Source organism: Lissotriton helveticus, chromosome 3_1 (assembly GCF_964261635.1).
Source record: "Lissotriton helveticus chromosome 3_1, aLisHel1.1, whole genome shotgun sequence".
Lineage (NCBI taxonomy): Eukaryota > Metazoa > Chordata > Amphibia > Caudata > Salamandridae > Lissotriton > Lissotriton helveticus.
In genome coordinates, this window is record NC_136061.1 from 277,427,761 (window position 1) to 277,442,769 (window position 15,009).

The 15,009-nt window shown below is 46.4% G+C and overlaps 1 protein-coding gene across 2 annotated transcripts in view; it reads right to left on the reverse strand.

Moving 5' to 3' along the window:
- Positions 1-15,009, reverse strand: part of APPBP2 (amyloid beta precursor protein binding protein 2) — a 422,870-nt gene that overhangs the window by 66,263 nt on the left and 341,598 nt on the right. For both annotated transcript variants that reach the window (XM_078679805.1, XM_078679806.1), the window contains 2 exons: positions 7,410-7,534; positions 6,248-6,333 (listed from right to left, as the gene is read on the reverse strand). In XM_078679805.1, the coding sequence (XP_078535931.1) occupies positions 6,248-6,333; positions 7,410-7,534 (211 nt within the window). The remainder of the gene's footprint in view (positions 1-6,247; positions 6,334-7,409; positions 7,535-15,009) is intronic.

Here is a 15,009-nt window from a genome sequence, read left to right on the forward strand (position 1 = left end):
GCCAAAGGAGAAGACGGCCTTCTCGGTCTTTAAGAGTCTTAGTAGAAAAGGTTCTACAGAACTTGCAGCCTCATGATCAGGGTATAAACAGTAGATACACTTCTGGTGGGGGTCCTTTTCAAAAAGGCGCAGCTTCCCACAAGAAGAGCAAGGTATGAATAAAGACTTCTTACTTGACATGTTGAGATAAACACTGGAAACTAGATGAGTAGAGATGAAAACTGAGCAGAGCTCAGGGAGACTCCCTTCACACGACGTGCGGTAGAAAATCGGAGGGCTTGAGCTTCTGAGGAGAAGGTTCTAGAGGGTGCTGGCGCCTGATTGGCTGTAATTTGGACTAACATAATGACACTAATGTGTTACAAATGATTTTTCTCTTTACCTTGCATTCCTATGTAGGAATCATTTTTAGAGGTTTTCAGTTGTATTTCCTTTCTTATTATATATATAATGTTTATATATATTTATATATATTTAGCATTATTGCTATTTTATTTACTGTGGGACTCCCACTTCGACAACGGGGAATATTCAAGCATGTGAATCTATGAAAGACACCCCTAATACTGGAGAAGAGAGCCACCTGGTCTCCATCTCTCCCCGATGACCTCATCAACCCACCAATGATGCATCCGTCACAACTGTCAACTCTAGGTGGTTAGGGAGAGGGGTCTGCCGCCGGTAGAATTGAGATCCAACAACCACTACTGCAGATCTTTCTCAGTCTCCTCCAACACTTGGAAGACAGGTTCCCTTGGTGCTGAGCCTGTCTGAAACTTGAGATCTCAGTAATGAGCCCACATGTGCCACCTGGCATGGTCCACTAGCAGGTTGCAGGAGACTAAGAGGCCAAGTAACCTCTGAGCCATTTTCACTGAGACCCAGGGCAAGGGTTGAAACATCATGATCACAGGGAAGGCTTGAACAGCACTGTGCTGTGGCTAGGTCCATTGAAAGTGAGCTTCTGGGACTGAGTCAGGTGTGACTTCGGGAGGTCGATGGAAAACCCTAGATCGTCCATCACCCAGAGGCGGTTCACAACTGTTTGAGGTTAACCTGCCTTTACGCACCAGTCATCTAGTAATGGAAAGACTGGTATTAGCAATCTCCTTAGATGGGCAGCATCTCTTTCGTGAACACCTGCGGAACTGGTGAGGTCGAAGGGGAGCAGGGAGAACTGAATGTGCGTGTGGCCTACCTGAAAACACAGGTAGTAGACTCTGTGGGATTGCAGGACGGGCATGTAGGAATAGATATTCCTGAATTCTTAAATCCACCATTCAGTAGCCTGGATCCAGGGCAGACTGAATTTAGGCCAGAGTGAGTATCTTGAACTTTTAATTCTTGAGGAAGAAATTCCAAGGGTGTAGGGTGTAGGTCTAGAATAAAACATAGTTTTCCCTCCTTCGGCACCAGAAAGTAACAATAGTAGCAGCCGGTCCTGACCACCGGATGCCTGCACCCTCTCTACAGCTCCTTTGTTCAAGAACGTCTGAACCTTCTTCAATAAAACAGACAAGTGTTTCTCTAGAAGCTTTTCTGGTGTAGGAAGCATGTTTAGAGGGATGGATAGGAAGGGTAGGGCATAACCATCTGGATGATCTGTAGCACCCATCTGTCTGGTGTGATGTCCATGAAGTATATAACTTATCTGGTCTCAAGCTGGGTGACAGTGCGCCACTAAGAGCAAACGAACGTTCTTTTGCAGCAGCTGTGGCAGGAGGGGTAGGGGACTGAACAGTGCATTGCTCCTGGAGGCCTGGACTGTGCCAGGCGGAACTATGGCCTCTACCCTAAAAGGCTTGCTAGGCCTGTTGCTGAGGAGGCAGTTTTTGGAAGCTTCGAAAAGGGTGGCATTGTTGGAGGTAACTGCTGCTAAAAGACCCAGGGAGAATGCTGTGGCCTTGCTTTCTTTAAGGCAGTGGAGGGCAGGGTCCACCTTGTCTCTAAAGAGACAGGTGGCATCAAATAGCATGCCCATTAGAGAAGTTTGAACATCACTTGAGAAACACATGGATCTAACCCAAGCTTTGCTTCTGAAGTACCACGCTGGTACTGACAGCCGCAGGCAGGCCAGAAAGAATTACATATTTAGCAGTGTTGTGGACGTGCTGAATAATTTGGCCTAAATTGGCCCAGAGGTCCTTGGGGACCGTTAGCAATTTGTCGCCCACCATGTGCCATAAATTATGCATGCAATGTTTCAAGAGGCAACTGAAATCAGTAGTTGAAGCGTGGGGCCCATCACAGATGTCAGAGCCACAGATAGAGTCAGAGCAGTCATCACCATCAGACTAAGGGCGGCCCCTGGGACGGGTCCAAGAGGCACCGTTGGCATCCGGTATGAATCCACCAGCAATAACCTGAATTGGGCCCTTCCTTGGATAAGTGGGACCTGAAAGATCACCAGAGAGCTCCGGAAAAGTAAAGAAGATGTGCAACATTGTTTTCTTGAAGGCCTCTCTCTGTTGCAGTGTTGCGGATGGGCCTGGAAATGCGGATGAAATCGGGAACAGGCTGGTGATCGGGTCAGAGGTGGGAGAGAGGGATGGAGAGGTACCCTGACATTTGAGCAACTTCCTATGACGAGAGTGGCAGGAAGAAGGGGAGTCATGTTTGGACTTGTTTTTTGTTCAATTTTGACTTACTCAAGTATTTGGAGTGGTATGACGACCTCGTGATCGACACTTGAGAGGTTATTTCTGACTGATTATCTCCTTCCTCAAGAAGATTTGGTTGATTTCAAAATGAGCTGCTTACTCAGCACTTGGTCGTGCTTTTTGATGCATGTAAGGTTTTTTTCAGTGGAGAACAAATGATTCCTTTTCTTCAGGTTGCCCTTCATTTAGTGGAGAAATGGGTTAGTGCAAATACAATTAAGAGTGATATAGTTGCTTTATCAACTTGTTTTCACACTCAAATAAGGCTCTTTATTTAAGCTCCCTATAGTGGTTAGGTTTTTTAAAACACAGATTTCCCCCAACCCCATTAATTATTTTAGCTTTGAATTTAAATTTAGTTCTGGTACATTGTTGGTACTGAAAAGTCTCTGCATGGCAATGGAGATGCACCACTGCCCGAGTGCCCTAACTGTACTGATGTCTAGATAACGAATACAGATTTTTGTCTTAGGTAAACTTAAGTCATGTGGGTGCGCCATAACATAGGCCTGTTTCACAGACTGCAGTCTTTTTGGACCAGGAGGGGTGCCCACAGCGCTACCCTCATAGTGGTCAAAGTTTACTGCCTTTATCAGGAATTAAGAAGCATGAGCATGGTGGTGGCAGCATACTGTATAGGAATGAGTACAAGTGAACAGGTCCTTTTTACCTATGTCACGGAGTGTGACCTACAGGCTCACTCATTTAAAGTTCCACTGCTGTGTGCTTACCTCACCCTTGGTCTACACTGGTTTGGTGTGTACTGCTGCGCAGCGCCAGAGTGATGTACATGTGCTGCGTGTATGTGGGCCTGTGAATGGTACATTACCGTGATAAAGCAGTACAGTGCAGTGTGTGTATGTTAAATGCATGTGCTGGGTGTATGTGTGCCTGTGAGTGATACAATACATGGCATACCCTGGGCTGCATGGTCAAACATGAGGAGAGCAGGTAGAGGAATTATCCCAGACATAGAGATTTGTGGTTTGCTACATTCCTGTACGCTGGGTGATACACATTGAAGAGAAGGAAGCTCTCCTTCTCTTCAAATGGTGCTCTTTGATTCAGAGAGTTCACAAGGAAGAGGCTTGGCACATTTTAGAAAGGGGTGATAAGAGAATCATAAAGAATAGGGCTGAAGCCCTGGGCTAACCTTTGAAACACATATCACTGTGGCTGACAACCAGGTGTGAACTCCTAGTCACTATCATGGCCTGTGTTGTGGGGTCGCTCCTGCTGTGACAGACTGATTTCAGGAGGAAGAGAGGGCAGAGGAGTGGACACTTCAAATAGAAGCAGACCCCCAGCATAAACTTCAAAGACCCAGACTCTAAATCCCATCTGATGTCTGGAAATAGACTATAAGAAGTCTATTAAAAAAGTGTTGACGGTCAAGCAGCCAGTTGGGCTGTGCGAGTAGGAGCACTGTAACCTGTCACCAGGACTGGGGACTAATAATAATAATAATACCAGTTTTTGTAAAGGGCACAGCTACCTACAGAGAGGTGTCCTGGTGCTATGGGCCGTCTGGAAGATTTAGACAGCTATTGCCCAGAGTCATATGGTGCTGGGCTAACCTGTTGCCGGTGCTGGGGATTGAACCGTGAACCCCGTGGTCCGGAGTCAGACACCCTGGCCGCTGCGCCACACCTCTTCCTTAGGCTGCTAGTCTCCTAGCTGGAAGAGTGGACATCATCCAGGGATCCAAGGCTACTTGCCTTTTTCAAGACCAGTGTGCCCTGTGAGGAAGAAGCAAGCGTTGGAGGGAGCGTGGTTCAGTGGGGAATACTGTCGAGTGTATTCCCATAGCGAGGTGACAGCTGCTGCCCCGGCTGGGTCGATACCTGGTTGCAGGGAAAATTGGTGACTCTCGTATGCCAGAGGAGAGACACCCTAAAGTAAGACGTAACCACTGTTGCACTAAATGGGTCATCGCCTGTGGGCAGTGACGAACCGACAACCGTGTATGCCAGGAGGGCAGCCATGAAGAGACTGCTGACTGAAGGGGCTGTAGCCCGTGTAAGGTAGAAAGCCAGCGACCCTGTATGCCAAGAGGGGCAGCCCTGAAGAGATTACTGGGCTGAGTGGGCCTTAGACCGTGTGCTGTGGTGAAACATGACCCTGTAGGGCAGGAGGAGCTGCTATGAAGAAATCTGCTGTGCTGATCGGCTAGGAGACCATGTGCAGTGGAGAGTCAGTGACCCCGTACAGCAGAGGGGGGCACCGGAAGCAAGCAAGAAGTGTAACCTGGTCGGGATAATCACCGGAGGAAAGAGGCCGCCCTGGTGACCTCCCTAAGGGGGTGCACCATGAGTGAGGATCCACAAAAGGACTTTTGCCCTCTCCATCCATCGTGGGAAGGACCAAAGACCTCACCCAGCTTGGAGGAGCCACAGAAAATCTTTAGTTACTGTGGCTAAATGACCGTGTGAGGAACTTGAGGTAAGTAGAGCGCATCCCACCTGGGCTGCGATCAAAGAAGTTACCGGAGACAGCCGCTGCAGCTCCCATGCCACGGAGGGGGTGCGCTCTGATCCTGCTGATTATCAGCTTGTCGGCCCTGGAGGCACTTGCTTGTAAGATAGAGCCTTGGCACTGAAACAATTTTGCCTTTTATATAAAGTTGGACTCCTGAGACTGTGACTAGCTAGGCTTCACCGGAATGTCGCCTATATTGAATAGGGAAAAAGTACTACTGCTAAAGCTAGGAGGGCGGGTGACTTAGGGAACCATTTAAGAAACATTAGAGCCCTGACCTGAAGGGACTGTGGAATTTAGGTGTGAATGTTATATTTCCCTTTGTGGTAGTAGCTGTAAAATAAATATTTGTTTCCATAAATGTTTTTTATGGACAGTCATTTATTGCTGATGCACATGTTTTGAGTTGTGAGCCTGTGTTTACCCTCCTGTATCTACACCCCCCTCCCCCGGATCCCTTCCCCTTCTCCACCCCTAACTGCTCGATTCACTCTACTACTGACAGTCATGTGCTGAAGGGGTACTCAGGACCCTAATAGGTCAAGTCACGGGACATCAGGAATAAAAGGAATCAACCCCCACGGCTGGGCCCGGTAACCCAGGTTTGCCCGATGGCTCTCTGAACAGGGCTCTGACAATACCACACGCTAACACATTTTTTATTTAAATCGGACCAGAATTTAAGGCAAAGGTTACAAAGACTGACATTCGGTCAGGGACCAGTACTCTATGTAAAATGGTATTGTCAGACTCAAAGTGACTATTTACTTTGAAGACTAGAGTACCATCGTACCCTTTAAGCAAAAGAGACTACCACCTACGTGCCATGGTAACCTTTAAGCAAAAGAGACTACCACCTATGCGCCAGAATATAAAGATCGGGGCTGGCTTGGATGATGTTTTTCCCAGTGGTCACCAATGATCAGAATGCACATGGAATTGTGCTGAAAGAGATTCTTCCTCCTGTTAGCTTTAAAAATATTAACCTCAGCAGAAATTTATGCTAACTAAATCCATTTTTTTTACAAGTCCAGCACTTACTCTTAACACAAACGTACCTCTTATCTAGGACTCATATGCTTACGCAACAGAAGTTAAAATAGAAGTACCTTTGACTCTCTTGGAAGAAGCCAGAAGAAGATGGTCTTCTGGGAGAATATGTGTGATAATGTCTATGGCACGCTCTGCATGAAATCTGAAACGAGAGCAAACATTGGAAAGTCAGCATGCTTGGTGCCAGTAGCAGAGTATTCTGAATAGTGCAGGCTTTCACAGTAAACAAGATAGTGGGTTAGGCAAGTGCAGTGCCCAGGAAACTGAGGCTTTTAATACACGAGTGTCAGCGCTCTGCTGAATGGCTGTGAAAAAACATTATAACACCAAATATACATTATTTTGAGAATGTCAATTTGGCTTACTTCAACAGGCACGTAAAACACAATGGTGACGGCCAATTAAGTCACCATCAAAACAAGGAACCCTGAACCACCCAATGCAGTACTTTGCTTTACTGTCCGTCATGTCGCACTTGCTGTAGACATAAGAGACAGAGGTATTTCTTATTTCCAAAAGACCCAATCAAAATAAATCATAGGCCTCTGCCCATTACAATAGGCCTGCTTTCTGTAGCATTGAGATAGGAGAGCCGCTTATGTACCTATCAATTAATTGAGTAATAACCCATAGCTCACTCTTCATTCCTAATGCAGTCGGCTGAACCGACCATACTTATGATAGACATATAATCATAAAACAAAAGAAACCTCTCAAATTCTAAGCAGATTACAGATTAAACCATACTTACATAGTTTAGATTGCTAACCTCTGCCACAATTCCAACCGAGAGGCTCATCTTTCCAGTATTTTGATTTGAATATTGAAGTACCAAGTAAGTGAATTTAACTAATCTTTGAAGAAACTTCACCAAGTTGATTACTTGCAAACATTATTTTACAAGCAAAATTTCGCAATAATCAACTCTTGCTCCATCAGCCAGACCTTTCTTGAAACCCCTCCAATTCAACCAACCTGCCACAAGGGTCGCTCTTTGTGGGCACTTATCCCCAGTCACCTATTACATATACCAAAGATCCGAGATCAATCAAATTAAATAACGTAAAGAAAACATACAAAATAAATATTTGAAGTCCCAAATTTATTACACAATTGAGTGTTAGTAATACATAACGGCACATAACAAAACTGTGGTTCCTAAGAACCTTATAAGGTTTTCGGAAAAATACTCTTTGAATTCAGAATTCTAGCACTTACAGTGCATTGTCAAATTTTCCAGAGCTGTATTGGTGAACATAAGAAGAATAGGCCAAGTCTTCATGAGCTGTAGCGACATGGATATTTTTACCTCCAAATACTGATTGTCGAATATCAAGGGCAGTCTGAAATATTTAAAAAGAAAATTGCACAATTAACTCAACTATGTATGCTTAAGCTGTGATAGGTTCAATTTGAAATTAAGTCATACAAAATTACTGCACTCGTTAGTATCAATAAATATCTTTCAGCAACTAGATCAACATTTGTCCACACTGCTAGATTATTGGTTACTCGCATGCAGAGGCAATAGAAACACGCATTGGCATTGCCAATAGGTCTCGCTTGTGGGACCTTATAAGTATTTAGTTTTGCAGCACAATATCCTTGGTGCAACAAGGATATTGTGCTGCAAAACTAAATACTTATAAGGTCCCACAAGCGAGACCTATTGGCAATGCCAATGCTTGTTCCTCCTGTTTTGCACCGTTTGCGCCTCTTGTATTTTGTTTGCTCACAATTGTCACTTTTGATTCATGTGACTTAACGTTTGCTTTTGTAATTTGTTCACTTGTAATTTTCTCCTCATGTATCATTACTGTTCCTATTGTGAAGCGCTCTGAAGCCTTCGTGTAAAGTCTGCGCTATAAAAAAACGCATAAATAAATAAAATAAGCAGTGCACAGAATGTATCCCGCAGGCAGCAGCAGAGTATAGTGTGTGCACGGCGCTAGAGCGGACTCGAGTGTGCTCTGAGGCAGGACAGACTGTACCTCGCAGGCAGCAGCAGAGTACAGGGTGTGCACGGCACTAGCGCGGACTCGAGTGTGCTCTGAGGCAGGACAGACAGACTGTACCTCGCAGGCAGCAGCAGAGTACAGCGTGTGCACGGCGCTAGCGCGGACTGGAAATCTCCAGTGCTGGAAGGATCAGATGTAATCCCTATGAAGAGGGGGGGGCTACTGGGTACGGTAATAATGGGGCGGTGGGGGAAGCGTTTATACAGAAGGCACATGACAAAGGGGTTTGGGCGCAGACAAAGAAAAGTTAGAGAGAAAGGAAAATGATGAACGAACACGACAATACAGAGTGAAAGGGAAAGAGAACAAATGGAAGCAAATGGTGGGGGCCTGAAGGAGGAGGGGGTGCGAGGGATGAGGGAACACGGCCTGGGGGAAGCTGGCTGGGGAGGGGGAGGAGAAATGCAAGGAAGGCCGTGTGCCGGCCGGCCATCCAAGAATAATATGGGGAGGAGAAGCCGAGAAGCCGCAGAGCGCACGCTGGGCGAAGCCCTTTGATGTGCTGTGCGGCAAATGCAATTACGAGGGAGGGAGGCTGATGCGCGTTCGTGTTTGATCACGTGGTTCACGTGAACTTCATGAAAACGCCAGCAAAAAGCTGGTGGTTTCATGAGGATTTTGGCTACTTGAATTCTCGCTCCGCTCGATGCGCTTGCGCACATCGATAGGTCGCGAGACCTAAAAACTACCTTGCAGGATTTCACATGGTTTGCATTTGCGCATTACTACTTATGGAAAAAAGAGATGACCCTGTACTCTATTAAACCACACCACCACAGATTCCCTCTAGGAGCAATGGCCTCCAATCATCAAACTTTTAGGGACATCAAGTAAATCGGAGGTGCATTGGTAACATTGACAAATGCATGCAAGATGTCTGGTGTCTTCCTCATTTAGATTGTGTATGTTTGATGTAGTAGAAGACAGCCATTCCTTATGGCCAAAATGCAGCCCCTGCATAAGTAGTACTTGTAGAGGGGCAGCACATTTTTTGTAATGAGACTTCCTACAATATTTTCTGGTGCCCTTAAATCCAGTACCTTTACATGAGTCCCAACTTTAGTGCCTCAAAAGAGCATGCACTCTTGGGTACAGAGTATATGCACTTGTTTCATTTGAAAGGTAGAGCAGGGCCACAATACGTTCAATGGGAGAGTACAGACACATTCCGCAGCAAAGAAGGCGTCTGAGATAGTGAGACCTGCACTTTTATATTTCTTTTTCGAGCACTAAAGCCTAAAAGACACAAAGCCCAACAGGACAGCAATGTGTGATATGAAAGAAACATCCTCACTCACAGATCTGTCCAAATGCCACAAGATAATAACTAAAAATAAATTCCTTAGAATTCAGTGCGGGCAAGCCCAGCATTGGAATGAAAACTCACTCAACAATGAGATATCGCACAGCTGCATCCGCAAACAGGAAAGTCCTCTTATCTCACTCAAACAGGAAAAATATAATTATTACATTTGATTAATCAGGTTTGCTTTCAAAATAATAATACATTGACTTTTATGGATTAAAGTGAACCTGGAGAACAAAAGGGAAAACCAAGGGACAGTCATTCTGTGGTGTCATTGTCTCTCATTCAGAGCAGGCTTATTTGGTTACAGAGCATTGGTGTTTTACCACCCGGCAGGTTTAGCAGGACATTTAGAGTTTAGCGAGTTGGAATGTGTAATAACGTGGTTGCGGACACTAAATCTATTCTTCCCGAGTAAATTCCTACTGGTCACACTTGGAGACATTTCCGCAGGTGGAAATACCGGGTTTGTGTACATTTTGAGATGAACTCATGACGGCGAATCCCTTGCAAATGCAGTTTGTTCTGAATTCGACCTTTTCAGAGGGCTAGAAATGACCATAAGAGATTCAATGATCAAGCAGTTTAGTCAGAAGCATACATGTGGAGTAATATTTGGACATATAAAAAGCAATTCTAAACCAGGGGCCAGTGACATTGCACGCATTGCTGGGGGAGGGGGTATCTCACTCTTGCTCCCATGCTACACTGGTATGCTTCATGATAACCAAACCACTGTAAAAAGTGTTATGACTGCATGTTATTTTATTTTTTACAGGGTTTTATATAGTGCGAACTTGACCCGAATCGGGTATCGGAGCGCTTTACATAGCACCAGTTGCATTACATGAGGACACATTCATTTTTGTTAGGCACGGGGAGATTAAGTGATATGCTCAGAATCACAGGATGTTCAGTGTCATTGCCGAGACTCGAATCCAGTTCCGCAAGATTCGATGTCGACCGCCTTAGCCATTAGGCCAACTCCTCTCCCCAAATGACCAAATGCTTTCCGACTGTCAGTTGTATGTTTGGAAGAATGAAAAACAAAGTTTAAAAAAAAAAGCAATTCTCAGCTACTAAACACAAGAATTAATTTTTTCTAAAATTGTAACTTTAATAACAGTTGGGGTGCAGAATTACTTTCTGAAAGCGCTACCAAATGCCAATCACCTCATGGTAGGCTTCTGGGTTTATGTTGTTGCAGCCTGCGATATCGGGCCTTTGACACACATGGCGCAGGATCTTCTATATTGCTACTTAGACAGGCAAATGAACTTGTGGAACAGGGGTGCCCAAAACTGGGAGCTATACAAGGCTCTGTGCCTCAACTGCAGCTCCCTGGACCTCTGGCTGGCTGGGGTAACTATCCATAAGCTACCTGTCCTTTGCAGTGAGAGATCAACACACGGGCCACTGTGATAACAGTACGCATGATACGCATTGGTGATTGTAAGGCACACCTCGAATTTCTAATGGTCAGTAATTCAGTAGGGTTAGCTTATACTGCACAGTGAAGCACCAGACGTGCTGTAACCCATATATGATGGAGTGGTGGCCCTTACTCTCCTATAACGCGCCATAATTACTCGATACATTTGACTTAAGGTGTTCTCTATCTCTTAGTGCCCGATAATGGAGTATAATCAGCGCCGGACTGGCCGTAACAGGCACCGGGCGTTTTCCCAGTGTTCCGGAAGGGTGTAACACACAACGGTGCACTATGTTGTCTCCCTGTAGCAATGTGTACTGTTACAAGACAACAATGCACAGTGATGAATTGTGCTGCTACTCCAAGACAAAGGACACCGATAACACGTAGTGTCCTCTAATGATACCAGTGCTGCACTACTATACAGCAGTTGTACTTGGATAGTACAGCAACGAGCTGCTGTTAGGAATGGTAATACATGGCGATGTAATGCTCTTAATCTACAATGAGTCAGTGTGTTGCTACTCTCTGGTACACACCAAGATTACCCTTCACAAGAAAACATACACGCAGTGTGCTGCTGTTCTCTAACAGATGTGGCACAGAACCTCCAAAGTGCCCAACGGATTTCTTAGAAAGTCCCACTACTCAACATATAGCTCCTAGAGATGAAATCTGAAAGGCTTCCTCACCCTTTCGGTATTGAAGAAGTGATATTTGTACTTTATTTTATGCAAAAAAAATGTAAGCTTGAGTGCTTTCTATATACAAGATACAACAAGCATTTACAATGCAACGGTTTCGCCTTTGTAAAAGTTAGGGCTATTGGCATTGTAAATGAATTTTTTTTTATTTATGTGTGGTTTTGAAAACATAAATAAATGGCATTGTCATTTACAATGCCAATAGCTTAATCTCTCTCAAATGCGAGACCTATTGCATTTGCACCCACACGCACACACACAGAGACCCACCCACACACACACAGACCACCCACACATAGAGTCACCTACAAAAAAAAGCTAGCCACACAGACAGAGCACCAACGCGCACAGAGCCCCAATGCACACAGAGCCCCAACGCACACAGAGCCTATAGTCCAATTACACAGCCAGCTGTCACCCACCATACACAGTCATCACTACAGTACACTGGGCCAGGGAAGTGCTGTGAACTGCAATCCACTGCACATCCAGGAGACACGGACAGCGGGAGGGGGGAGCGGGAACGAGCACACAGGAGACAACGGGAGGGTGGGGGGATTTAAGCAGCAGCATGGACTACAGTAGGGTGTAAGGGAGGGAAGCAGCAGCATGGACCACGGGAGGGTGGGAGGGAGCAAGGGAGGGAAGCAGCAGTACAGACAACAGGAGGGAGCAACACTGACAATGAGCAGCACAACGACGGAAAGAAAAACATCAACATGATCGTATCACACGGATTTGTAGGCACGTTGTGGGGCTGGAAACGAGACACCCGATTCAAATTTCAGACACATACCGCACAGTGCAGGAACAAGGCCAAAACATACACGCAACAGGATGGTGGGAGGGGGAAGCTGCAGCATGGACAACGGGAGGGTGGGAGGGAGGGAAAGAAGGAATGAGGGAAGCAGCAGCATGAACCACGGGAGGGTGGGAGGGAGCAAGGGAGGGAAGCAGCACTGGGCCAGGCAAGTGCTGTGAACTGCAATCCACTGCACATCCAGGAGACACGGACAGCGGGAGGGGGGGCGGGAACGGGCACACGGACAGCGGGAGGGGGAGCGGGAACGAGCACACGGGAGACAACGGGAGGGTGGGGGGATTTAAGCAGCAGCATGGACTACAGTAGGGTGTAAGGGAGGGAAGCATCAGCATGGACAATGGAAGGGTGGGAGGGACGCTAAGCAGTAGCATGGACAACGGGAGGGTGGGAGGAGGGAAGCTGCGGCATGGACAACAGGATGGTGGGAGGGGGAAGCTGCAACATGGACAACGGAAGGGTGGGAGGGGGAAGCTGCAGCATGGACAACAGGATGGTGGGAGGGGGAAACTGCAGCATGGACAACGGGAGGGTGGGAGGGAGGGAAAGAAGGAATGAGGGAAGCAGCAGCATGGACCACGGGAGGGTGGGAGGGAGCAAGGGAGTGAAGCAGCAGTACAGACAACAAGAGGGAGCAACACTGACAATGAGCAGCACAACGACGGAAAGATAAACATCAACATGATCGTATCACACGGATTTGTAGGCACGTTGTGGGGCTGGAAACGAGACACCCGATTCAAATTTCAGACACATACCGCATAGTGCAGGAACGAGGCCAAAACATACACGCAAAGCCAATCAACGATATGCCAAGGCGCTCATTGATCACAAAAAGAAAAGCGCCTTATAAAACCCACAATGTATGCATAGAATGCGCTCCTCCTTGGCGATCACGCTAAGGGTCTGTAATAACACGCCCACCTTCACGGTTACGTGACGAAATTGTAGCTCACTGTATGGATTTAACCCCTTGTGATTTTTTTGAGCTAGAGGCCGTCCAATACTACAGCGTGTTATTTAACGGCAGATAGATACAGATCCGTGTTTGCGTATATCTCAGAAACTGTAACGAACTCACTGCAGCCACGAACACGACAACATAAACAAGCTCAGGCGTCCACAGACAAGGGAGAGTCACAGAAGTAGAGGCCAGGCAAGGACAGAGGTACACCCCTGCTGCGGTGACTCCTGCCGTCTGCAGCTCGTCCGACATCGGCCAGCGGCCTCAGTGCGCAGCCCACCCCTTCCAAAGACACGTCCAAAATGGCCAAAACATGCAGAAAAAAAAAAAATACATCCGCCCACCGCCGCATGACGTGCTAAAAGGGGCAGGATGAGAAAAACCCACGAATCGCCTCGGACCATGACGGACAGATCTCACTTTCAATGGCTAGCCTCCATTTATGGAGCTAGCCAATGCAAGTGAGAGGCGTGACAAAGGCACCATACTGTTCTCAAAAGTTTTCGCCTGCGCAGCGGACGCCAGGCGAAACCTAAAAAACTTGTGGCTGATCCAGCACTCTAAATGTACACGTGAAAGACAGGCCAGCAATGTGACAAAGGTGCCTTCAACATCATGAGAACATTGCAATGGATTTCCCCTACCTGTCACATCTAGACTAGAGCACCTGACTCTACAGGAACAGTGCCTAGTCAAAAAACTTAAACAAATCCAGAATACCAACACCAGGCAAGCTTTAAGTCGGAAGCAAACACAAGGACATGATGGACGAAGCGCTGAAACGTTTCAGACACTCACCCCCAGTCACAGATCTGGGTTGATTCCATCATCATTCTTTAGCTCACTTCGCCACCTCAGTTCAGACCCAGCTATATGCAAATCAGTCTTGACCCTGTGCCTCATGGGAACAGTCCAGTCCAAACTGCCAAGCGAGGTCTTCCCTAAACCAGAAACAAGCATCCTGGGACCAGTTTCTGGGTAACACCCTTCATCAGCCAGGCCAGCTTGAATCCACTGGCAAAGTGATCAAGGGACCAACGTCTGGGCATACCATGCCAACTTAGGGCGAACAAAGCAAACACAAGGAGATGATGGACGGAGTTCTAAAACTTTTCAGACACTCACCCCCAGTCACAGATCTGCGTTGAATCCATCATAATTATTTAGCCACTGCTACTCTATTGGGTATGTGTTTCTTAACATGTAACATGCTTGGATGCTGAGGTACCTTCTCTTGACTTTAGCAAGTGATGTTGTCTAAATATCTCCTCTTTCAGGTGGGTTCAAGTCATCTCTTTGTTGCATTCAACTCACTGTAAAGGAAACCTCTGCTTGTGGTGCATGATGATTGGCTGGCTGGAAGTGGACTTGTTGGTCCCGAGGCAAAACACGTGAGAGAGCGGGAGAGAAAGGAGAACCTTCCTTAGTCTACAATTGTCTCGTGAGCGGGATTCCGCCCATATTCTTGGAATCCGACTGGCTGTTATGATTGGGATGGCTAAGGATTATACTTTATGATTTCCAGCTAAAAAAAAAAACAACGAATCAGGCTAAAGGTCATATGAGATAGCACA